The sequence below is a fragment of the Monodelphis domestica genome, chromosome 7 (assembly GCF_027887165.1).
Source record: "Monodelphis domestica isolate mMonDom1 chromosome 7, mMonDom1.pri, whole genome shotgun sequence".
Taxonomy (NCBI): Eukaryota; Metazoa; Chordata; class Mammalia; order Didelphimorphia; family Didelphidae; genus Monodelphis; species Monodelphis domestica.
Genome location: NC_077233.1, coordinates 213,204,031 through 213,230,918, shown reverse-complemented (window position 1 = coordinate 213,230,918; position 26,888 = coordinate 213,204,031). Strand labels below are relative to the sequence as shown.

The window sequence follows — 26,888 nt, the reverse complement described above, 5'->3', positions numbered from 1 at the left end:
ATAGAAAAAGAAAAAAGAAATAACTGAACTATTTAGTCCACTTTGCCAAGATATCTGTAGTTAACCCAGATTTCTGTATCAATATTCTGATCAGTTGACTAACAAAAATAATTAAGATAAAAAAACCAACACATTGACCATGCAACTAAATGATATTAATATAATTCTAAGGTATACTAGATATCAACAAAGGAGTTTCCAGGCATGTCTTTAATGATTTGTAGCAGCAAAAGTCTTTAATGCAGAATATTAAAAATAAGAAATATGCCACCACACACTATTATAACATTCAGTGTGAATATAAGAGTCACAAGCTGTTTCAACAGCTTCTCAATGCATGGTGTTCTCTATTAATCAGTACAATCTAGTAATATCAAGTGGTACTAGTATGTTGGGATTTAGTTCTTTTGGAACATGATCAGTTAAATCAACATAGGTGACATGACAACACTAAGTATTTTACAATTTTTCTCAGATATGGAGATCTCCAAAAGGCCATCTGCAATATCCATTAATCCCCTGAAGTTAAAAAAAAAAACCTCATTTCAATTTCTTTGTTTTGTTCATATGATAAATTAAGTTGCTTTTGAAGTCCAGGGATATTCTGTTCTTGGAATATAGTAGAGGAATTCAAGAGATGATTGTAGATAAGCAAAGTGAGATGGAAGATTTCTAGTGTTGATTTCCTTTCTTATTCCTTAATTCAGCTTGCAGAACGATAGGTACAGTAGGTGTAAGGAGTGGCTGATTGCTCAACTTCAGGGGAATCTGCAATAATTAAGAACATTTATTTAGAGTTTGACAAATTGTCAATGTCAAACGAGAGAAACAGAAGTGGTTATAAAGGCTTATGATATCAGAGTATATGAAAGAAGATTATAAAAATGGAGATAAACCAGCTAGAATGTCATAAATAGCAATGATAGATTGATATGATTGGAATAGAAAGTTGACATACAATTGATTTCAGAGACAGTCACAAAATGGATAATCTCTCTCTAAATATATATATATATATATATATATATATATACAAATTATGTAGTCATGTTCTATTAATACTATTCTGCTCTAGGATAGAATCAAGAATTTTGGTGAAATTAAGAGATATTATTAACTCCCAGACATTTAACATTACATTTTTTTCCTTATAAATGAGAGAAATTAAGAGGATCTGCTATATTTTGGTCTTCAAAACTATATTGTTTGCTATCAATAGTATTTTGTCATTATTGCTGTTATTGTTATTACAGTTAAATCAAATTAATTCTGAAGCCAGTAACTTCATTGTTCAGATCTTGGCCCTCTGTATGTTTTATATTAATAATTATAGATTCAAAGGCAGCTGGGTGGCTCAGTGGATTGAGAGTCAGGCCTACAGCTGGGAGGTCTTAGGTTCAAATCTGGCCTCAGAAACTTCACAGCTGTGTGGCCCTGGGCAAGTCACTTAACCCCCACTGCCTATCCCCTTACCACTCTTTGGCCTTGAAACCAATACATAGTATTGATTCTAAGATGGAAGGGAAGGGTTTAAAAAAATTAGAGATTGACTGAATACCTTGCTTACAATAAATAGGCATATAATAATAAGCAAATGCTGTTAAATTAAATTTATTCATGTGGCATAAGACATTTTATTAAGATGAAAAAAAATTTTAAGCATTAAAACAAAGGATGTGACTCCTCACCTGTGTCTCTTTACAAGGTCTGAAGGAGAATTCCTGCAGGAGTCGGCTAACAGCAACTTTCATACTCATAAGTGCAAATCTCATCCCAATGCAGTTTCGAGGTCCAGCACCAAAGGGCAGGTACACATAGGGGTTGATGCTCTCCTTGTTTTCCTTACTGAACCTTTTTTTTAATGAAAGGAGAAGCATAGTATAAAAAAAGATGTAAGACTTGTCAGAAGAAAAATGAAACAAATATATGAATCAATCAACCAACCAATAAACATGAGTTTAGTGTTTTCTATGCTCCAGGCATTATACTAAGTGTAGTGATATTTTTAAAAAGGGTGATAAACATTCCTCGTCCTCAAGGACATGGATCTTACAATATAAGGGAAGAAGAAATACATAGAGAATATCTATAATGCAAGCTATGTATGGGATAAATAGGAAACAATTATCAGGAGAAAGGCACACAACTAAAAGCAATTGCAGAGGGGGCAGCTGGGTAGCTCAGTGGATTGAGAGCCAGGCCTAGAGACAGGAGGTCCTAGGTTCAAATCTGTCCTCAGACACTTCCCAGCTGTGTGACCCTGGGCAAGTCACTTGACCCCCATTGCCTAGCCCTTACCACTCTTCTGCCTTGGAGCCAATACACAGTATTTACTCAAAGACTGAAGGTGAAGGTTTAAAAAAAAGAATTGCAGAAGACTTCCTTTACAGGGTAGGATTTCAGTTGGAACTAAAGGAAGCAAGAGAAGTCAGTAGTTTCCTCATTGTATGATGATCTGGAGAATGAAAGGGCAAACCACTCCCGTATCCTAGTTAAGAAAACTTCAAATGGGCTCACAAAGAGTCAGACACAAATAAACAAATTTTAAAATATTATCAATAATTTTATAATCAGAAGATATTGATAATGAAAATGACGTTGATAATGAAAGGAGAAGTTAGAAATAATTTTTTTAACTTTCCATTGTATTGTTAACCTTCTGGGGGTTTTAGCTACATAAAACAGAAGAGATAAAGGACATTAACAGAGAAGGAAGAATCAAGTAGTTTATTCAGAATAAAAGAAACATGGGAATATTTATAGGAAGTAAGAAATGATTCAGTAAATAGAGAATGATTGAAAATAAGTGAAAGAATGAGGATAGAAGGCACAATCTACTGGAAGAGATGGGATGTAATGGGATCATTTGAACAGATGGGGGGGGGGGCTTTCCTTTGGTAAAAGGAAGGTTATTTGATTATTCTACATAAGCATAAAGGAGAGGCTAGTGGCAGAACTCATTTGAGAGGTGGGAGATGAGGACAAGGAGAGAAGAAAGAGCTCACTGTGAATGGCCTAACTTTTTCACTAAATATATAAGGGAAAGTACTCAATTGAGGGAATTGGGAGAGGGGAAGCAATGGGAGGTTTGAGAAGGGATGAAAATGTTTCAAAGAATCTTTGTGTAGAGTAGGATAGTGTGTGCATTTAGTCAAATAACTAAGAAGTATCAGAAGTGAGTTTTGAATTCAGGTCCTCCTGACTGAGTGAAAAAATATATCCTCTGTTTGATACTCCCTAAAACATTTAGTCACCATTAAGGTTTAAAAACATCTACAAAGAAGTAATTCATGAAAATACACATGGTTACATTCATCACATCCTATAGACTAGATAAATAAAAGAGGCAAAGATTATAGGATTTAGAGCTGAAAGAACCTCTAACAATGATCAGGGTTCAAAACCCACTTCTGACACTTCTTAATTATATAGCTAAGTCCAAATCACTTATTCTATATATATGGTTTAGTTCCTTCAGTCATAAAATATGGAAAATAATGCCTAAAGGTGCTGTATCAAAGCTATTGAAAGAGCCACACTAGGCATTATGCATATTGTTGTGAGATTTGAAGAGGCTCACAGTCAGCAAGCTAAGCAAGAAACACAACCAAGATTGAAACCCTGATCCTCTCTCTCAGGTCAGTATTCTCTCTAAACCACTTCAACAGAAAATACTAAGCAGCTCTTCCTCTGTTTAAAAATAAGTGAGTACCTTTCAGGACGAAACTCTTCTGGTTCTGGCCAGTATTCTGGGTCACGATGAAGGACATAGGGAGGAGCCATCACCACCGTTCCCTTAGGAATTGTCAAGCCATTGAGCTCCACAGTTTTCTTAGCAACCCTTTCAATCCTACCCGCTATGGGGTACAGCCTGAGATTTTCATTGATCACCATGTCTAGGTATTCCATCTGTACCAGGGCATCATAGGTGACAGCTTCCTGGGAAGAGAACAAAGACATTTATGCATAGTAAGGAGATATATCACATCTAGCCTTCACATGCATCATCTATTACCAACTCCATTGTCAGCCTGGTCAACAAATGTGACAGTACTCTCTTTTAGAGGAAAATAATAAAAATATTTTTTACTATATTGAACCTATGGAATGTCGGATGTCACTGTAGTTACCAATGTGCTCATGAAATTATTCAAAAATTGTAAAGTCTGGCACAGTGAGATTTGTATCTATATAAATATTTTCAAGAAAATGAGCCCTTTTAAGCTTCTGACAAAATTCTTAAACCTCAGTAAAAAGAAATATTAAGATGGAACTTTTTCTTCTCTGGTTTCTTTCCAGTCTTCTTAGAACAAACTAGAAAAACTATGAAATATAGGGTAGAATGGGAGACAAAATTACTTCAATCAAGTTTATTTTTGATTCACATGAAACTTGAGAAGACCCCTTCTTACCCTTCACTAGTATTCAGCATCCATTTCTTAGCATCTCTGCCTATGCTTCTCTAAATGACTACCTTCTATCTGGACTCTAGAGGTCCTAACACTCTTAGCTCACCATGAATGTTGGAATATTATAGTACTGTTTGATAGCAGCTTAACATTTTATATCTACAGGAAAAGACCCAAAGTGATGCATTGGCGATGATAGAATTTAGAAGAGATACATGGATGATGGGGCAGATTTCCCAGTGTTTTTCACAAAAGATAATATAGGCAGTTATCTACTTGATGATCATATTTTACTATTCTGACATTTCTGAATAGCTTAGAGAATGTTACAGGGCTTGGGGCAGCATACAGAGTAATTAACATTAGTAATTATCACTCATCTACATCCTGGCAATCTGCAAAATAAAGAAAAAGAGTAACATTCAAAAAAGATCTGGTCCCAAACAAAGATGAAACAAAGAGGTCCCCGTTTTCTCATGGGCTTAGGTATTTCTCAGGACAGTAATAAAGGTTGATGTTTGTTTTACTAGATGGCCAATGAGACCTATAAGGACACTTTTAGGAATTGATCTACCCTCCATTCCACTGTAGCTTTTATCACCCATCACTGTTTGAATGGACTATTTTGGGGACAGCTGGGTAGCTCAGTGGATTGAGAGCCAGGCCTAGAGATGGGAGGTCCTAGGTTCAAATCTGGCCTCAAACACTTCCCAGTTGTGTGACACTGGGCAAGTCACTTGAACCCCATTTAATAGCCCTTACCACTCTTCTGCTTTGGAGCCAATATACAGTATTGACTCCAAGATGGAAAATAAGGGTTCAATTTTTTAAAAAATGAAAAAAGTAAATGGACTATTTCAATATCTTCTCAAGGCTATAGTCTAACTAAATAAGGAAATAACTGTTTGAGTATTCCTAAAGTCATGATTGGTCCAAGGTAATCCTGGTATGTCAAAAAAAGTTATTTGGTATAAACAAACTCAAGTGTCTACACATGAGACATTTTGCCTTCTGCATGAGTTTATATCTCTTGTTATCAGTCATATAAGAGTATGAATGAGATTCTGAGAAAAGGATAACCAAAGCAAGTAGAGGAGTGGAGGGCAAGCAAGGAACAGGGAAAGATAATATGAAAAGAAGGAAGGGGAAATAGTGTAGGTTATTAGTAGAGAGGCCCAAAGCCATAGAGACAATTCGTATCAGAAGAAATGAGAATGAATGCTAAGTAATGGGAGGACTATGAAGTGGCTGTGTGAATAGAGGACGAATTGGCTTTTTTTAGAATTTTGCTTAGGACTCATGCTGGTTTCTGAAATATTGCATTCTCTGTGAGGATAACTTCATGTAAACCACTTGTGTCCCAACACACCTTTGCTTTCTCAAACCATAGTCATGCCCCAATAATGGGCAAATACACAGTCAGCAAATACACAGTGATTCTGACAAAACTTCTCTTAGAAGATGAGGTAAGTGAATGAATAGGTACTAAGTTAAGAGTTCAGTGAAAATAGTTCTGTTCTCATCTTCTCACCTTGTTGGGCAGAAATGCATCTATCTCCTTCTGAAGTTTCTCCTGGATTTTAGGATTGGTAGCCAAATGATAAAAAAGGAAGGAAAGGACAGAGCTGGTGGTTTCATAGCCAGCAAAAATAAAAATGATGGATTGAGCCAGAATTTCTTCATCACTCAGATCTGAAATAGAGGCAAGGGAGATATTTAGATGAAGTAAGTCATCATTCTTTTATTATATCATTCAATCAAATCACAAAAACTTAGTAAAGGCTACTACCTGAATCTACTCCATATATAATAAAGGACTTTAATAAGTTAATATGATGAGAATTCTCCCATCAAATTTATCCCCACAGGGCAGGGGAAAAGATTACATAATCGGGGTTGTTGGAGTTTTTTTCTGTATCTATTCTTTCATGTCTCCAGTATCTGTTTTTTCCATACACATACCTCATCCTCAGTTCTTGTTTCTGGGTGTAATAAAATTGACAATTCATTTTGGAGAATTCTCTCTTCTTTCTAACATATGATATCATAAGACAGACATATTAGAATTCTATAGCAAAAGTTCAGGGCAGAGGGGGCCACTAGGTGGCTCAGGGGCTTGGGAGCCAGGCCTAGGTACAGAAGGTCTTGGTTTCAAATCTGGTCTCAGACACAGCCTGCCTGTGTGGCCTTAGACAAGTCATATAACCTCCACTGCCTAGCCCTTGCTGCTTTTATACCTTGGAACCAATACACAGGAATGATTCAAAGGCAGAAGGAAAGGATTTAAAAAAAAATAAATCAGGGGAGACTGGATAAATGATTGCTATAGGGTGGTTGTTGATGGTGAAAAGAAGATATGAAAGAGAGATGTTTGAAGGAAGATGATAGACCTAGAGCTGGAAGGGAACTCAGAGATCTATACTTTCCAATACCTTGATTTTTCATTTCATTAGACTGAAGTACAAAAAGGCCAAGTGAATTTCCCAAACACTCATAGGTGTCAGAGCTATGAATCGAACCTAAGTCTTCAAATTTGAGAAACCACAATCTTTCCATTTTCTGCACTACATATGATCTCTGATGAGTTTCATGAAGGGAAGGGGTCCAGAGAGTAATGTTAAACATTGATTACATTTGCCAGTTCCTGGTATTTATAATTAACATATATTCTTTCAATGGCCCATCATAACAAGTCTGTGAGATTGGTAGTGCAAGAATGCTTCTCACCATTTTTCAGATGTCAGTTGAGGCTCAGAGAAGTAAGGACACACTTCTGGATAAAGCAGAGACTAAGACACAGGCCTCTGACTCACAATTCCAGTTTCCCTTCCACTAAAATCTACTGCCTTCCTAAGGCCGATTTCTTGAAAGAATGCTTAGGTACAAAAGAAGTGATTAAATCATATCAATGGTTAAAATGAGAATAGTGCTCATTAAAACTATTTCAGAAGTTTCCTGACAATTTTTATATTGCAAGAGAAACTTGTATCTCAGATCAACCTTTCCTTTTCTTTTCTAGATGAGCACAAAGGACCATGGTCTAGGTCAGTTATGGTGAACCTTTTAGAGACTGAGTGCCCAAAATGCAACCCTTATGCCACATGTGAGGCACCTGCCTTACCCCAGACAGGAGAAGGAAGTTTTCCCCTTAGGGTGCTGGGCAGAGGGGTGGTGAGGTAAGAAATGGCCTCAGGCTTGCATGGAGAAAGGAGCAGTCTGCTCTGGCGTTTTACCATAGGTTCACCAACTCAAGTGAAGGCCATGGGATAAAGTAAAATAATAGGATTTAGAACAAAAAAGATCTTAACAATCATTTAGCCCAATACCCTGATTGTTTTGCCTAAAACAAGAAATTTCAGAAAAGTAAAGTGCTATACAGAAAGTCACAAAAGTTCTTAGGAGTAAAAAGAACAGATTATCTTTCTCAAAAAAAAATTGTATTTTTCCCACTCCAACATGCCCAATGCCTGTCCTAGGTATAACATAAAAAAGAGACTTTAGAGTCACCATCCAGGCTTCAGACTAACTTGACCATCATTAATTCTAATATATATTTGGAAATTGTCTCCATCTGGCTCATTCTTCAGATGTCAGGCTATGTTTCTAAGATGGCAAACTGATATCAGAGAGAATTGGAGTTAGATATGGGTTCAAATTCTACCTTAAAGATTTACTAGCTGTGATCTGGAAATTACTTAAACTCTTTCAGCCTTAGTGTCCTCATCTCTAAACTGGAAATATTATGACAAGTTCACAGAATTGTTATGGAGACCAAATGAAGTATTATATATAATGTGCTCTGCCATTTTAAAACGTCAAAACATCATTTTGTCATTATCATCTTGTTGCTGTTATTGCCATTTTGTATGTTATCTAAGCAAATTGGAAATTTTCAATTATCACAAATAGTGGTTTCAAGATTCCAAATGGTGAGCACCCTTATTCCCAAATTACCTTTTTGAGAGTGTGACTCTGAATTTTTAGAAGTCTGGGAATCCATCATAAGTTGAAGGAAATCTACCCGATGCTGAAAAAATAATACAAAACACTAATTCTGAAAGAACACTTGAGAATACAGCTCTTAGCTACAGACACAGAAAGTTAACATCCTCTTACAGAATAGACAACTCAGTGCTTGCTTCGGCAGTACATATACTGAAAAAAACAGAATAGACAACTGAAGATCTAAATCATCAGAAGTCACATTGTGGATTTAGCTCAATGACAGTGTTAAAAATTCCACCCACAGGGATTTCCACCAAAAATTTCATAGACCCAAAGAGCCTGTACCTCAAATGAACAAAATAAGGCCTTAAAATCAGATTCTAGAAGTTTAGATGGCTCTGTAGATGCTAAGGAATTTAAAAGAAAATAATAAGGACTTGAAGAAATGAATTCTTTTAAGTCTAATGAAAAGACATAAAGATAACTCTTCAGTGGTGTAAAATATGACTTATATGGACACACTGATCACAATCTTATAAGAATGTCATGGATTGTTTTTCAGCATCACTGCAGTCAAAGAAATTGTTCTCACTGTCCCAACCAATGAACATGTTTCTTCAAAATCAGCTGTATTAGTTCCTAGATCAGCATACATACAACAAACCAACATACCCACGCTTGAAGACTTTTTAGATAGTGAGGGTTGACAAGAAGTTGAACTGTTGTAGCACAGCCTTCAAGAATTAAAAGTCATGGGGGGTAGCTGGGTAGCTGGGTAGCTCAGTGGATTGAGAGCAAGGCCTAGAGATGGGAGGTTCTAGGTTCAAATCTGACCTCAGATACTTCCCCGCTGTATGACCCTGGGCAAGTCACTTAACCCCTATTGCCTAGCCCTTACCACTCTTCTGCCTTGGAATCAATGCACAGTATTCCAAGACAGAAGGTAAGAGTTTTTAAAAAAGAATTAAAAGCCATAGGAATTCCACACACAAAAATTATTCAAGTAGGAACTATGATATAAAATTTAAATATTTTTGTTTGGGCCCAGATCCCAAAAGCAGAATTTTGAAAAAAAAAGTTACTGGCACAGTTATGTTTTTTGCCTATTCCTGAATAATCTTCAGTATGTGTGTCAAGTCATGTTTTGGATAGTATATAAATAAAAAAAGAGTAGTCTCTTCTTGGATTTAGGTTATGTGTTATTTTCTAATTGGCAGTATATAATTGAGTATGTATCTTATCCAATCTATGAGCCTGTAACTAACTTAGAAATGAGATAGGGTCTTTTCTCTCTTTGTATGCCCAGAAACACAGATCACAAACTCTGAAAAATATTAAATAATAAAAGCATATGATCAAAGAGTTAGACATTGCTTCATGTTACAGAAATTACATTAAAATATTTGAGAAGCCAAATTGAACAAAAGTTCTATTGAATAAGCATGAATATCAAGTGAAATGGAGCACCAGTTTAGCTTGTTTTACAGAGTATTAAAAACTCAACCATTGACATTGTACACATATTCTTCTTCTAAACATTGAAGAGGTCTACTTGCCTTCTCTGTAGATTTCGTTCGTTCCTCTTTTATTTTTATAATAGATTTAGCTAGGAAATCTGTAGCTTCTTTTGGAAATACAGTTATATCCAATTTCTTAAACAAAGGAATAAGGAATGGGAAAATTGCTGAAGAAAAAAAACAAAAAAATTCGAATTAAACTGAAGGATTTTTATGAGAGATGCAATAACCTTATTTGTAGCATAGGTGAAGAGATGGTAACAGAGAAACAAATTACAATGTGCTTTAATTTCTTTTCTTAAAGGACATCAAGTTTCATGAGAATTGATGGGGATCAATGAAAAGTCCTACAGTAGCAGGGAATCTCCAAGATCAGATATCTTGTGCCATCTCTGGTTGTCTAGGGTAACAGTTCAGCTAGCTAGCATAGACCGAATCAGCAAGTATTTCCCCTAAGTATTTAGGGCAGTTGCTTTCTGAAATCCCTCCTTCTCTAACAGATAGAGAGTAGTTAAGGAAGTCAACTCCCAGGATTCTTGAGATTGTGTTCTAACTTCTATGTATCAGTTTCTTATTCTGTTAAACAAATGGATAATATTTGTTGACTTTTATGTTACCATCCATCTGTAAACCTGTGATCCAGTTTTTGAGTCATCTTCAGGAATTTCAGGGTACTGACTTTTTAATTAATAATCTCTATAAAGAAGAACCAACTTACTTATTGAAAGAATGAGTGGGTCCAGAAAACTGAATCTAATTAGCTTTCTGATTTCTCTAACAAAGGGATCATTCTGATTATTCAAGGAATCAACATGTATTCCAAAGGAAGTACTGGTGATTACATCCATGCTGTATGCCCCAAAGATCCTGAGGATAGAAGAAAAAAAAGACTTATAACAGACATTTCATCTTTCATCTTCAAGCAAAGACATGAAGTATGACTCTAAGTTGGTAGTGACAAACAGTAGATATTGATGTCACTAGATTGTTTAAAACAATACTTTTGGGCTAGAAACTGAAATAAAAAACCATATATTAATATTATTCACAATATTTTCTTTTTTATTTAGTTGCATATATCTCAGCTATATTTTAATGTGGTCTGACCTGAGGGTCAGGTTTCTAAACTATGCTCTATGCTCAAGCTCACAGAGCAGTTTGAGAAAAAAGTTGAACATGGTCAGTGGCATCAATTAAGTAATTATTCCCTCACAGCAATTACATTAAAATCCAAAAATATTTCATGAGTGAATGCATGAGTGAATGAATGAATGTATTATTGATTACATAAACAAGGAACAAAAAGCATAACAATGCTGATCACTGTTATCACTACCTGTTCCTTAGCTGTTAGAAAAATACAGGAGGTATGAGAAAAATGCAAAAATATTTCTGAGTCTCAAGAATCTATTATACATACATAAATCAATATCAAAAAGATAAAATTTAGAGTATCAATGTTTTGTAAATGGCCAGCATGAAGTCTGAAATTTAAAAACACCAAACTCCCCAAGGAAGATAGAACAAAACCAACCCAGACATCACTCCAAAAGTGTGTGGAATGTTTTATAAATGTACAAGAAGCCATTAGTCACTTTGAAGAATTTTTGTAACTTGTTTAAAAATTTTTATTTAATTTATTAATTTTGAGTATTTTCCAGGATTACAAAAATCATGTTCTTTCCTTCCCCTCCCCCCAGCCCACTCTCATAGCCTAAGGTCTGTAAAGTTCCCTCCCCATTTCACTCCCTTTTTGTACTCCCTGCCCCACTCCCCCCTCTTTGTTTTTCCCTTCTCACTTTCCCTGTAAGGTAAGATAGAATTCAAAACCCCAATGGATCTAGATGCTCTTCCCTCTCAGAACTGATTTCACTGAGAGTAAGGTTTAAGTATTACCTATTACCACTCTCTTCCTCTTTGTGTAATATAGATTATCCTATTTATCTTATTCTTTCAAGTTTCTCTTTGTGCCATCTTCTATGCACCCTCCCTTTTTTCTTTTTTTGCACTTTTTTAGACTACTTATTACCCCAGTCTCTACCTATGAATGATTCTTCTAATTAATATAATAGTGAATTTAATTTTTGAGATTTTTCAGACGAGACTTAAAAATAACATTTTTCTGTATATTAATATAAATAATTTTATCTTCTTGAAGCCCTTAAAGAAGAAAATTGAAATAAAAAACATTTTTCCTTTTCCCTCTCTTTCTTATTCATGTTTACATGTTTCTCTTGATTTTTTGTTTGGATATCACACTTTCCACTTAGTTCTGATCTTTTCTTTACAAATACTTGGGAATCTTCTATTTTGTTAAATGCCCATACTTTCCCCTGGAAGTACATAGTCAGTTTTGATAGGTAGATGATTCTTGGTTGAAGACCCAATTCTCTTGCCTTTCTAATTATCATATTCCAAGCCTTGTGGTCCTTTAATGTGGAAACTGACAGATCTTGTGTAATCCTGATTGGTGCTCCTTGATATCTGATTCGTCCCTCTTTGGTTTCTTGTGAAATTTTCTCCTTAGCTTGAAAACTCTTGAATTTGGCAATTACATTCCTGGGGGTTGGCTTTTGAGGATTTAGTATAGAGGGTATTCTATGAACTCTTTCAGTGTCTATTTTGCCCCTTGGTCAAGAATATCAGGGCAGTTTTCTTGGATAATTTCTTGTAATATGATGTCAAGGTTCCTGTTTATTTCTGGGTTCTCAGGTAGACCAATGATTCTCAAATTGTCTCTCTGCGACCTGTTTTCTTGGTCAGTCATCTTCTCAGTGAGATATTCCATGTTTCCTTCTATTTTGTCAATTTTTTTTATTTTGCTTTATTTATTCTTGCTGTTTTGTGAGTTCATTGGATTCTAATTCCCAATTCTGGTCTTTAAAGACTGGTTTTCCTCTATAATCTTTTATTTTCCACCATAATCTTTTGATTTTATTTTTATTTCATCTATCCTGCTTTTCATGGCTTCCAGCTGTTTAATTTTGTTCTCTTATTTATCATTTCATTTGATTTCTGGGCTTCTTTCTCCAATTGGGAGCTCCTCTCTTTTAAATTGTTATTTTCTTTTTTAATTATTTCCCATTTTTCTTGCCAATATTCTTCCATCTATTTCATAAGCTCCAATTTAAATTCTTCAAGAGCTTGTGGACAATTTCCATTTTTGGAAGGTTTGGATGCATTTGTCTGTGTGACTTCTTCTGCTATTTCCTCTGTAGTTTGGATTTTTCCTCCAAAAATTTTTTGCAGAGTCAAAGCTTTCCTCTTCTTCTTCTTTGTGATGGAAAGTTGTTTTTCCTGTGTATTGTCTGCCATCACTATCCTGGTTTTTCCATCTCTTTCCAGGCAGAAGTTCGAGTGAGGAGGGCAGGATCTCTGTGTATGGAACTAAGAAATGAGGTTTTTGCCTGATGCCAACTCTCCAGACTCTGGAGCTTCTTCTCTTTGTAGCCTTTCTCTGAACTATCTCCATACCCAAGGTCTGCACTCTTTTGCCTCTTGGGGTCTCAAGTCTAACTGCTCTAAGGGTGGATCTTTGGTGGTTTTATGCTCCTCAGATTCCTACAGTTTTTATCCCCATACTTACTCTTTCATAGTTACAGGCTTGCTTTTCTCTGCTTCTTTCTTCATGTTCTTCACTAAGACATCTCCATATTGGTTTATGATAGGAAACATCTAAATACCAAATCACAATAATTATATGTGGAAAACCAAGTTTAGGAATAAACCAGATTTCCTAAGTCAGAAAAAGCATGATGAAATTTCATGAATTTGCATTTCTCTTTTAAAATATATAGAATCATAGAACTAAGGTAGGAATAGACTTTAAGAGCCATGTAGTCAAATTACTTCATTTTAAAGATGAGAAAGTTGGAGTGGTTAAGTGATTTGACAATTATTGATTTCAAAGATCTCATTCAAATAAAGATAAGGTTATTTTAACTCCAGAGATAATGTTCTCTCCATTTTATTATAAAAAATAGAAAGCAAAATATTCCCTTATTCCACCATCACATTTATTGACCTATTCATTAGACTTTATCTGAGGAAAAAATCATTGGAAGTTTCTTGCTTCCATCTAGACTTAGTTTTTTAGAATGACCAGTGTTGACTGCTTTACCTCCTTAAGTTTTCCACTTGTAAATGTTGGAGACAGCACTGTCCGGATCCTCTTCCATTGCTCATCTTCAGCAATTGAGATGGCCTTCTCCAAAATCCCTGCTAGACCAAACATCTAGGAGAAAAAGGTAAAAGGCAATACCACTTACACATTAAGTAGAACCAAAATTAAAAGTCCATTGCACTTTCCAGTATATTGAATGAATTTTTCAAACCTCTTTCCTTCTGTCTTGGAACTGATCAATTCCAAGGCAGATAGTGGTAAGGGATAGGCAAGTGGAGTTAAGGGAATTGCTAAGGGTCACACAGTTAGGAAGTATCTGAGTTCAGATTTGAACCCAGGACCTCTCATTGCCAGGACTTACTCTCTATCCATTTAGCCAATTAGCTACCTCTGAACTAATTCTTTATAAAAATCTCTAGTTTGTTAGCTGACTTTTTATAGCCCATTTACTTTAGTTGCATCAATCCTCTTCTCTGGGTATCAAAACTCAAAACTCTATTGGAATAGTTTTCAGACTTCTTTGAAACAGAAATTGCTTCCCAGGAAAAGGCTGGGGGTATAGAGGTGCAAGCAATGCTATTCCAAAAAACTTTGCGTACTATGTCCACCTAGGCTGTCTCTCACAGGTGAAGTGGTGGTGAAGATGGTGGTGATGGTGATAATGGCATTATGGGACATCTTACTTCCTGTCTCTTTCTCATGTAAGCTATTGCTTCAGCTATTCTGCATTACCAGTGAGGTAATTGTTCAATAATTGTTATGGATGGTTAGCACCTCCTCCATAGGATTTTTTAGTCCACCAGCATGACTGGGAGGGCTTGGCCAAAAGCAGGAAAGGAGCCTTAGAGGTATTTCCAAGACTGTCTCCTTTGCCTAGCTCTCTGTTGGAGGCAGCTGTTAACAATTATTGCCCATGGAGATGAAGAAGAAAGACCCATTCTCCACAATGATCTTTCCCTTTAGTAATGGTCCTGGGAGAAAGATTAGAAGCAAATCTAGGTGGTGGTTGGGAGGTATTGCCACTACCAACGTTTTGGGGCTGAAATAAATCACCTATAAAAAAAACTGCCTTCTTTCTCCCCCTCAAGCTCAATGACCTTTAGCTAGACTCTCTTGCTTGCCTTGTCTTCTATGAGAATATCAACATTGAAGCTGTTTGTAGATAGTGTAAAAATGATGTGACTCTTAACATGCTTAGAGAGCTTTCCACATAGCTGTCAGTATTATGATTGCACTGTCACTTACCCGACGATTGGTGAAGACAGAATAGCACTCTTTTACCAGCACTGTTTTGATTGTCTCTGGGTCCATGATGGCCAACACAGCTTGTCTGCCATCAAAAAACCTACATCCCCAAATGGAACAAATTATATCAGTCAGCAAGTTAGACTGTTTGAAATAGAGTTGAGACTATATATTGACACTGATAAGCTCACTGTTCCTTTATGTTTTCTTTAAGATGTAGGACTGAACCAAGAATCCAAAATATAAATTATCAGTGAATATTCATGAAATCCTTAACTTAAATTAGAATCCTGCTTCAGACACTTCCTAGCTCTTCACTGCATACAAGTCATAAACATCTCTCAAACTCAGTTTCTGAAAAATGAGGATAATAATGCCATCCACCTTAGAAGGTTGTTGTGAAAATAAAATAAGAGAATGTAAAAAGAGCTTTGAAAACTGAAAAAGTAGACTTTTCCTATTTTTATCTTTGCTGCTATTACTGTTAATATCAGAGAAATATAAATCAAAGTGAGGCATGTGACTATCTGGCAGTAGTTTTTGAATTATACTCAGCATAGGGAAACAGTGGATACTTTTGTGAGAAAGAATAGACACAAGCAGGTTTATGCATAAGAAAGATCATTCTAGCAATAGTATGAAGAATGAACCAAATGCTACAAGAAAGTAACAAAGATGGGGGCAGCTAGGTGCTTCCGTGGTTTGAGTGCCAAGACTAGATGCGGGAGGTCCTGGGTTCAAATGTGGTCTCAGACACTTCCTAACTGTGTGATCCTGGGCAAGTCATTTGAGTCCATTGCCTAGCCCTTATCCCTCTTCTGTCTTAGAACCAGTACACAGTATTGATTCCAAGATGGAAGGTAAGAGGTTAAAAAAAAAGGATTAAAAGGGGGCAGCTGGGTGGTTCAGTGGATTGAGATTCAAGATAAGAGTTTTTTAAAAAAATAAAAATAAAAAATGAAAAGGATTTAAAAAAGAAAATAACAAAGGGACCATCCATGATGAAAAATACTCTCTACTTCCAGAGAGAAAACTTGCTTTTTTTGCAACATGCTAATGTGGAAATATGTTTCCTATAACTTAGCAAGTAAAATTGATGTTATATTGTATGCCTTCTCAACGGGTGTCCTGGAGAGGACAGTTTTGTGAACATAAAGGTTTTTAGAATACATTTTTAAAATAAACAGTTTTTTAATTAATTTTTTTTACTGGCCCAGGTAGGAGGGAAAGTGAAGCCAGGAAGAATTCTTTCAAGGGTCCCAATAATAGTTTATATGAATAATCATAACAACTTTTACTACTGTTGATAGTAATGGCAAAAGGAATAGAAGAGACTTAAGAGTTGTTAAGATGAGAGAGTACAAGGAGTTGAATATAATCCTCAAAGTTATGAAAATTGAAAACCATGGAAATTATAGGTGTCAGATTCACAGATGATTTACCAAAAGCTTCAAAATTCCTTGAAAACAAATTAAAATGAAAATGGAAATTGCTTAGCAAAATAATGAAAATACAATAGAGTTGTTAATTTGTGAATGTCTGAATCAATATTCAGCTGCAGGAACTCTTTGAGTTCAACACCTCTACCATAGATGATTGTGCAAGAAGAAATACAGAACTCAAATGGAATAGGGCCAGGGGAATAATACACAACTTAGGTCACTTTGTGGTACATTGAAGTTGACTAGAATATGTAGGAGAAAATATCCTGTAGAGAGCAGGAAATGAAGGTTTGCTGTGCAGAAAATGGATCGTTTGGAAAGATATTAAGGAGTTATTTTGGAAAAGAAAAGTAGTAGAACTTAGAGAATGGAACAAGTGCCAAAGAGGAAGAGTACAGACACAATGAGGAGAAAAGAAAAGAAAAGAAAAGAACTGAAGAGAAGAGAAGAGAAGAGAAGAGAAGAGAAGAGAAGAGAAGAGAAGAGGAAAGAAAAGGAAAGGAAAGGAAAGGAAAGGAAAGGAAAGGAAAGGAAAGGAAAGGAAAGGAAAGGAAAGGAAAGGAAAGGAAAGGAAAGGAAAGGAAAGGAAAGGAAAGGAAAGGAAAGGAAAAGAAAAGAAAAGAAAAGAAAAGAAAAGAAAAGAAAAGAAAAGAAAAGAAAAGAAAAGAAAAGAAAAGAAAAGAAAAGAAAAGAAAAGAAAAGAAAAGAAAAGAAAAGAAAAGAAAAGAAAAGAAAAGAAAAGAAAAGAAAAGAAAAGGAAAGGAAAGGAAAGAAAAGAAAAGAAAAGAAAAGAAAAGAAAAGAAAAAGAGAAGAGAAGAGAAGAGAAGAAAAGGAAAGGAAAGAAAAGAAAAGAAAAGAAAAGAAAAGAAAAGAAAAGAAAGGAAAGGAAAGGAAAGGAAAAGAAAAGGAAAGGAAAGGAAAGAAAAGAAAAGAAAAAAGAGAAATACAAGCACACTTCCCTTGACATTGCCAGTGGTTGGAACTATGATACTCAATTGCTCTTCTCTTTCTCAGCAAAACTCCTAGAAAGTTGCTGATATTTGTTTCCTCCCTTTCTTTCCTTTCTGCTCATTGCTGAAACATTGGTAACTTGGCTTCTGACACCATAACTCTATCTAAACCTCTTTCTATGTAGGCTTCTAATGCTTATTTAACTGTTATCTAGGATGGTTTTTTTCTTTTTCATCATTCTATGTGACTTTTCTGCAACAATGACTTTATGAGGCAAACTGTCCTCCTAGATATACTCTCATTCCTTAGATTATATACTATTGCTCCTTTGGTTCACCTACCTTTCTGACCATCACTTTTTGATCTGGATCATCCTGAACTTCCCACCTCCTAAACATGGGTATTCTCAAGAATTTCTGGGTCTATCCATATAAATCTATTCTCTTAGTGATCTCATTAACTCACATTCAGACAAATCCCACATTTCTTCAGACAACTTCTAAAATTACATAGTTTGTTCTAATCTCTATCATGAAGTTTTGTATTCAAGGAACATGAATGAGGAAAGTCACTACAGGATACAGGGAAGCAACATTTAGAAAGGTAAAAAAAACAACTATCAGAGTTTGACTTCTCTGAAGCCAAGGAAAGGGGAAGATCTTTCAGTAGAAGGAGGTGATCAGCAAATATGGTATGAGGAGGTCAAGGAGGACTAAACAAAGGCCAGTGTAGTAGATGATATTGAAGGTATTGAAGATTGGGGAAAGCATCTCAGGAGATAATTGAGATTAAAATCTAATTTCAAAAGGGTTGAAGAAAACAATTATGAATTGGGAGCAGAAAGTATTTTCTAACAATTTGCCTATGAAAGAGAAGTAAAAAAGTAGTAGTTGGACACTCTAAAATAGTCAGGTTGAAGGCCTGAATTTTGGATGCATGTAAACTGGCCATATTTGAAAGGGACATGCAATTTTCCTTGCAATAGAAATTTATAGCCGGCACATAGTAGACCTTAACACATGGCACTTGGCCAACTGATTATTTGCATGAAAATGGATAGTAAAGAGCCAATGGTAAAAGAGAAAATGAACATGGAAGAGAGATAAAAGGATAGCCACTGAAGAATGGGCCTGAAGTATGTATAAAACGTTTGGGATGGAGGTTACAGCGAGAGGAATTATTTCAACTTCTCTACTGGAGGCAAAGGGGATATATAAAGAGCAATATGGTAGAATATTTTGAATAAAGGAAGGGCAAGTTAAGGGTCCTAGTTAGTGTAAGACTACTTAGCTATGTTTGGGGGTTGTATCAGGTTACAGTTGGTACCTAGTGGAAAAGGAAAAAAATGTTGCTAAAATTAAAGTGAGGAATGAGGCAAGGCATACTTAAGGGAAAGAACAAGAAATGTAATAGGCAGCAGCAAGGGCCTAGATAAAATGATATATCATGAATGTGGGGGTGAAATCAACCCAATTTCTCTATGAATATTGTTGCCCTGTAACAGAAGTAGAGAAAATCATTATTGGAATTCATTATAGGAGGATTTACATGTTGGGAGAAGTGTAGGAAAAGAGTTTGAGGCATACTAAAAGAATAAGGAGAAAAGCATTAAAGTAGCAAACAATAGGATAAAGGCCAATAATTGAGGCAAATACAACATAAAGGGAGATAGCAGAAAGAAAATAGGAATACATCAAGGACCACCATATACAATAAGAGGGTTTGCTACCAGATTTAGTGTGAGTGGGACAGATGAAGGAAAATAAATTAGTGGTTAAATTCTGGAATTTCAATTTTATATTCAAGTATTTGTGAGATTATTCCTTTTAAAAAGTGAACATGTTGACTAGGGATGGGAGAAGGAACTCTGAGAAACAGTAGATTGAGAAGTTGCATGGTCAGACTTTAAACTAAAATACTCTTTTGATTTCAGGATCATAGGGTGAGAAGAGAAGAAGATGGTTAACTAGGTTTCAAAATGTTGAAAAAGTTGGGAAAGAGGGGGAGCTGGATGGGTCAATGGATCCAGGCCTAGAGAGCAGAGATCTTGTATTCAAATCTGCCCTCAGACACTTCCTATATGGGTGACGGTGCAAATGACTTAAACTCAGTTGTGTTGCCCTTACTGCTCTTCTGCCTTGGAACCAACACTCGGTGTCTATTCTAAGACAGAAGGTAAGGATGTTTTAAAAAGCTGGGAAAATATCTTGAATGTGAACATATCACACTAACTAGAATGGTGAGAGGTCAGGACAAAGAGGTTACAAGGATTTCAAAAGGAAAAAGTATAGGGGGATAGGGTAGGAAGAGTGATCTGGAAAAAACAGTAGTGATTAAGGAATATGACTTTCTCATCTCGTAGCCCCAAGAGTAGGGGGAGGAGAGAGGATAAGACAGAGAAAAAAGCATCGTAAGAGATATGGTATTTTCAGGGGAGGTTCAGATTTCTATTAAAGCAAGGAAGTAAATACCAAGCTGCTGGAAAGGGAAGTTGGTTAGATAACATGAGGGTTCTTCAGAGCACAGAGCAATAAATACATGATGGAAAAATTAGGTTGGAGTGATCATGGGAAATAATTGGAATGATTAGAATAAGGGGAAGTATTCAGGGCTAAGCACTGCAGGTATGCACCTAGCCTGGAGAGACTGGATGATGATAATTATAAAGAAAATATAAGAGGTGCCCGGAACCAGGCAATAGATGACCCCCATGAGAGTTTAACATAGAATTTAAAATTCTGAATCATGGTATTCCAAAACAACTGAGATGTAACACAAAGAGAGAAAGCACGTTAAAAGATGATTGGAGAAGAAGTCTAATAGAGTAGTACAATGACTCCAACAAAGGACATCAGCAGTCATGAACCTTTCCTGACATGAGGTGATCCTTTACATATATGTCTTGTTCACATGTGCTCCCCTATACATCCAACCTTTCAAACATGTGTTAAACCTAAATATGCACCAAGGTATATTTGTTCAGGTATAATTCCAATGAAGGTTTCTACTTTCCATGGAATCTGAGTGTGTTTGTGGTCTCTCAGTAGCTCAAAATTTATAGAAGCCATGTTCTGGTGTTTATTAATTTTCATCACTATTTAGTTATATTTTCTGTTATGGAGTTTAGGTAGGATGGATAACTTGGAAAAGTGAAATATTTGTTTGGTGCCCAAGAGCTATGATTTGGATAGGATTTTGATTACTTGTGGAAGTTCAAGTGAGACTAGTTAATGTGATATTATGTAATTGTAGTTGCATATTATATATGCATGAATCACACAAAATTTCTAACATTCCTTAAAATGATACTGTTATTTAATTCTTCATAGTCAGTAAGAATAATATTTATTAAATATAAATTATCATAAATGCATTGAGTCCAAACTTATGAATCAGAATTAATGAGGGTTCAGATAGTAAATTGAGTAAAGTAGAGAATAGTCTTTTGAAGAAAAATTAAGTTCAAGAGAAATAGTGGTTGCCCTCATCAGCCTATGTGTTATCCTTTTAATGATCATTTTTATTGCTATTATCTATTTTTTATTATTCTCTTTACATGTTGAATTGTACAATAGACTGGAAGCTTCTTCAGGGCAGGTTCTCTCAGTTCTGTCTTTATATCTGCATTGCATGGTAGGTACTTAATGCGGTTCTTTCTATCTTCAAAATACACATTATCATATCACTGAACTAAAACATGGAGTATGTATAGAATATATGATTTGGTATAACATCTTATTATATGAATCTTTTAAGATGCTACAAGACTGGCCTATGATTCTGTGGCTTTAAATAATTTTCTAATACTAATAATCTACTTTCACAAATTGATTTGAACTATATCAGGGAGGTATTTGATGACTGCCCATTAAAATAGGAAGATTACTTAGAATACTCACCCCCAAGTTTTCCCATATTTTTTAAAACATCCGTAGTCAAAATCTGCAAAACCCTGAAAAAAATTTTAAATCAGATATTTTAATGAATTCTTAATAATTAATCATATCTTATATTAGGAAGTTAAATATGAATTAAATGTTATTTTACTACTCTTGTTATGCTCTCCATTTTGACTGGAGTGTATATTGCTTAGACCGACTTCTACTTATTGACATCTGACCCAAGACAAATGTGGTCAATCCTATGAAGACTTTCCTGATCCCTCCAGCAGAAAGCAATTTCTCTAGGATCCTAGCTCTCTTGACTAATGCCTTTTCCATGTGCTATGATAGCCTCTATAAAGGAGGGATTATTTCATTCATTTAGGACTTAATAAAAACTTGAATGTTACATCAAAACACTCCATGCAGAAATGCTCTTACTATATTTTCATTTATATTACAATTACCTCAATACATGTCATTGTCTATTCTGGACAATAGGGTCTTCAATGTTATCTACCATGAATTTTTTTCTTTGTATTTCCCCTAGAGCATGTGTTCCTAACCTTTTGAGTGTTATGGGCCTTTTCAGTGGTGTGGAAAGCCTATGGACCCCTTCCTAAAATGATATTTTTTAAATCATAAAATACACAGCATTTAAAAGAAACAAATTTTATTAAAAGAGTTTTCAAAAATTTTGGATTTCTCATGTTAAGAACCATTGATTTAGTGCTTAGCATAGTGTATCATTCACAGTAGAAGCTTTACAATGTTCATTGAATAGTTATTGATACTATAACTATGAGGAGATCCTTTTACAAGCCCCTTTTGTTTTGACAGTATCTTACAATTTCTGAACCTATTGCAATCCATTTTTATAGTTTTATGTTTCTCATTTGATTCTCACAATAACTTGATGAAGTAATTAGTAAACCAAAGCACAGAAGAGTTGATTGGTTGCTCTAGATCAGCCAACTCTTTGCACCATTAAGTAAATCTTCTAGAGAAAGTTAATAGCACTAACAGCCACTCAAACAGAATTTGGTGTAAAACATTCAGTTCCTTACACTTGTTACAAAAGCCCTTTTTCCAATTAAAAAAAAATTCTGTATACTACTACACATTCCAACCCATTAAACTGAAGAACAAGTCCATGGTAGCTTATCTTGGGGAAATCTGAAGTCTTATTAAGAATCAGAAATGTCTTATTTCAAAATTACTGGTAGTAGCACAAATGTAATAAATGGTAGAAACAGCTGAATGGATTGTGATATTTTAATGTAATTGATTGTATTGTTATTAGAAATGGCAAATATTGGAAATATATGAAGAGAAAAAAAGAGAATAAGAATAATACATACCGTGATTACATTTTAAAAATAGCAACCACAAAATCAGGAGAAAAAAGTATCCAAGTAAAATAAATCCAAAGGGAATTCAAAAGCAGAGGATGTTTATATTAGCATACAAATATAATTTCGAAATTTTAAAACAAATTATAAATAATGTAGAGTCCATGGGTTTGCACATCACTTTTAATGTATTTGTTTAATGAAATATTTTTTATAGATGATAGTGGTGAAGTGTATAATAAAAAAGAAAAGAATAGAATCCACAGTTTCTAGACATTGAGCTGAGAGTCAAAATGTCTGATTTTACAAATGAGGAAACCGAAGCCTTGGAAAAATATTGATTTGCCAAAGTTCATACTTAATAAATATCAAAAGTGGTATTCATATCCAAATCTCTTAAGGGTAGAGCAAATGCTCTTTCTACCATCCAGAAAGAGGAAAGGAGAGCTCATAGATACTCACTTTGCGATAGGCAAGAACAGTGCCAAAGAAAGGAAGAGGTGTCGGTCCTGGAATTCCTAAGTTCTTAAATAACTTGTGTGTACTGGTCCCATATCTATAAGGTAAAGTAAAAATACAAAGGCATTAGAGTCAAGGCAAAGACCAATCACATAAATGGCATGGTCCACCTATCATTAATCAGAATGGGTTGAAGCATAAAATATCTTGAGGCAAGGCTTGGTTTACTCAGATCCAGATGCCAAAGGGTCACTTCCAGAGATTCTTCATGGCTCATACAAACATCTGAGATATTACAAGGCCTTCCTGAGATTCCTTAATGTCCCACCTCAGAGCCAGTAAGGATTGGGGCAACACATTAGGTGTAGTCATTTTTGCAAGCCTCAAGGAAACCATTAGCATTGCTGTTGGAACGTATTCCCTATTTGTGTGGACTCACTCCATCATTATTAACCTTCACTCTGTTTTGCTGTGACTAGGACCAAGTCTCTCTTGCTGGTCTAGATCCAGTCCAAGGTCAATTTTTATACTATCAAGATAGCTCCGAATATGAATTCCACAACTTAAACCCTGTTTAAGGTCTCCAGGACCCAACCCAACTCCAGTGACTCAGACAAGAGAGCACTAATCTTTAGAATCTGAGTGCCAAATACCATAATCCCAGGTTCCAATATATTCCACTCCACTTCATGATCCACCCAAAGGCCAAAGGCCAAAGACCAAAGATATGTCACCTCTTATTGTTAGTACCTTATGTACAGGAAGAATTATGAACACTTTTCCTCACATCTCCTGTAGCCCCAGTAGTGAGAGTGGACTGCAGTAAAATCACAGCCATAACTTAGAAACAACTAGACACATAGCTTGCTCCTCAGCATGAGAACTCAACCCCTCCTTTCCCCAAATACTGTATGTTTTTCTAAGAAATTACTGATGCAGGAATTCTGTGAGAAACTTGGCTAGATGGTTATATATTTATCTGTGATTTATTATCCCATAGAAAATTCTGTCTAAGCTTTGGTGAAGTAAACTAAGTCAGTGTACTAAGACTGTAAATCGACTTCCGGTTAAGAGAGAACATTGTACACAGAGACTAATACACTGTGGTATAATCGAACGTAATGGACTTCTCCATTAGGGGCGGTGTAATGTCCCTGAACAAATTTCAGGGATCCAGGAGAAAAAAAAACACCATTCATAAGCAAAGGATAAACTATGGGAGTGGAAACACCGAGAAAAAGCAACTGCCTGAATACAGAGGTTGAGGGGACATGACAGAGGATAGACTTTAAATGAACACTCTAATGCAAATACTATCAACAAAGCAATGGGTTCAAATCAAGAAAACATCTAATGCCCAGTGGACTTACGCATCGGCTATGGGGGGTGGTTATGGTAGAATAATCCCCAACATCCTTCTTAGTATAAAGATGAAAATTTAGGAAACTGAGGCAGGTAGAAATTAGTTTCTCTCTTTAAGGAGTATTATATTTTTATGAGGTTTATTAAAGATTAAGGATTAAAGAAAATACAGGATAAGAAACACATGCCTAGGCCAGAGAGGCCTAGACAAGATAATCTCACATCATGGAAGAGCCACGTCTGCTCCAAAACAGAAGTCTAAAAGCCCACAAAAGCCTTTGCAATCAGGTTAAATCCCTTCTCGATCTCGGCCCACCTGAGAATTCAGTGAGATTACAAAGCATTCTGCGGAAGTGGAGCAAAGGCTTTTGGGGATTGAAGTCCAGAGTTCAAATCCATTTTTACATTAGGTCTCATATGCTATGCTCCTATAAGCCATGTAGTGCCTCATTACTCACAACCAGCAGTGGCTCAAATCAGTACACACTGGCAGTTCTGACTCACTAATTAAAATCCTGGGCCAAGGTCACATAGGTAAATGAGCATCACAGAATAGATTTGAATTTAGGTCCTCTCACTCTGAAAGTCCATTATTATTCTAGTTTCCAGGTGCCTCCTAAGCTACAAATGTTGCTATTATTTTGGCATGAATGTAAAAGGATCCCATAATACATAATGTTGACATTTTCTCAGATCTGTCATCTTCTGGAGTCATTTGATTGCTCTAAGAAAGAAACTTGGATATTAGATAGCATTAAAGTATCTCCTTGCTCAAAAACAACTTCACTTGTTCCAAACTTGTTAGTTTTTGTAAACAATTAGAGAATTAGATCCAAATTCCTTCTAATCACTTACAGGGGATTTTGAAAATGTTGATACACAAGAAGGATATGAATATTTGCTTCTACTATCTTGCTAAATTAGTATGATTTGTATACTGCAGGAAAAAAAGGGAAAAGAAATGTTTACCAAATTCTTTTCTAATGAAGAGAATAAACAGGGATTAAACAAAGACCCATAAACAAAAACTTATATGTTATGCAACATAACCTTTACAATAATCAGAAGCCTTAAAGAAAATACAGGCAGCAAAGAAAGTGTTCAGATTTGAAGAGAAGGGAGGCAATACCTTCATTTGGATCTCCAGCAGTCCTCCTTCAAATACAGGACCTTGAGTCTCATCAGCTGGTGGGTATTGCAGCACTAGACAATTTAACTTACAGTTTTTTGTATAGAAAACCTTCTACCCTAATGTAGAACTCTAACTTTTTCTAGGTCCTTACTATTCCAGTATAGTAATTGGTTAAAAGGTATTGATGGAACAGAACAATAAAGCTCTCTTTTTTGAGTGCCCCACCTCCACTTCAAAGTCTTCAAAGGGGGAAAAGAAAGAATAAATATATATATACATATGTATATATATATTACAAAATCCCTACATGATTTATAGCAAATACTACACTGTTGTGATCAGAATGAGTATTAGCAAATAAGCTGTAGTTTTTGAAGGTGAGGAAATATCATTTAAACTCTAAAAAATAAAATAATAGGGAGCAAAATTAGAAAGATAAAATGAAAAAGTCAAATAATATATACTCAGGTTTCCTGAAGAAGTTTTCTTTAAATCACTTCACTACTAAAAAAGGAATATTCTCAAAGCTTATTCTTTTGGGGAAAGACAAAAGAGGTTATGATCAAGAAGTTTATAACTTTCCCTTGGTATTTTTTCTCATAAACTATATAAATTCATTTATATGTATTTTAAAGGTCCACAATTTCAGTTAATAAAAAGCTTAAATAACAAACATATTCTTATATTCATTATGCAAAGAATAGAAGCAATTAGAGACCAGTCACTGTGGAAAGTCCTATGACAGTCACAGTGCCAATGGTCTAATCCCCTGAAAAATTGTGAGCAGGAAAAGGAAAGCATGTTCTCACTTACAGATACAGGAGAGTCAGAAAGAGAACGATGAGTGTCCAGGTTCCAGCACTCAAACTTGGAATGATATTCATTGTCATACTCTCCAGGCAGCTTTTTATTTCTTTCTCTTTCCAATTTCCTTCAGTCTTAGTTCTTACTACCTCACTCCAAGTGCTATTCCTAACAAATTTCGAAAGGAATATATAAGCTGTAAATCAAGGGGTGGAGTTAAAGGGTGGCCAATGAAATTATGATCCAGCAGGAAGTTTTATGACTC

General features: G+C 35.4%; 1 protein-coding gene across 1 annotated transcript; it reads right to left on the bottom strand.

Moving 5' to 3' along the window:
* Positions 1 to 209: 209 nt before the first annotated feature.
* LOC100010783 (cytochrome P450 3A4-like) lies at positions 210 to 26,888 on the bottom strand. Its single transcript, XM_056806464.1, has 13 exons — positions 26,633 to 26,888; positions 23,329 to 23,422; positions 21,533 to 21,585; positions 15,240 to 15,339; positions 13,992 to 14,105; positions 13,458 to 13,546; positions 10,590 to 10,738; positions 9,911 to 10,038; positions 8,364 to 8,436; positions 5,941 to 6,101; positions 3,713 to 3,939; positions 1,689 to 1,851; positions 210 to 768 (listed from the first exon to the last, which is right to left on the bottom strand). The coding sequence occupies exons 1-13, from the start codon at positions 26,707 to 26,709 to the stop codon at positions 673 to 675; spliced, it is 1,524 nt and encodes a 507-aa protein (XP_056662442.1). The 5' UTR covers positions 26,710 to 26,888; the 3' UTR covers positions 210 to 672.

Excerpts from the sequence above, each read along its gene's own strand:
- LOC100010783 (XM_056806464.1), bottom strand. The coding sequence starts at position 26,709 with ATGACAATGAATATCATTCCAAGTTTGAGTGCTGGAACCTGGACACTC. Across the intron at positions 14,106-15,239 it reads CTGTCTTCACCAATCGTCGG|ATGTTTGGTCTAGCAGGGAT; the intron begins GTAAGTGACAGT and ends TTTTTCTCCTAG. Across the intron at positions 10,039-10,589 it reads CCCACTCATTCTTTCAATAA|CAATTTTCCCATTCCTTATT; the intron begins GTAAGTTGGTTC and ends TTTTTTCTTCAG.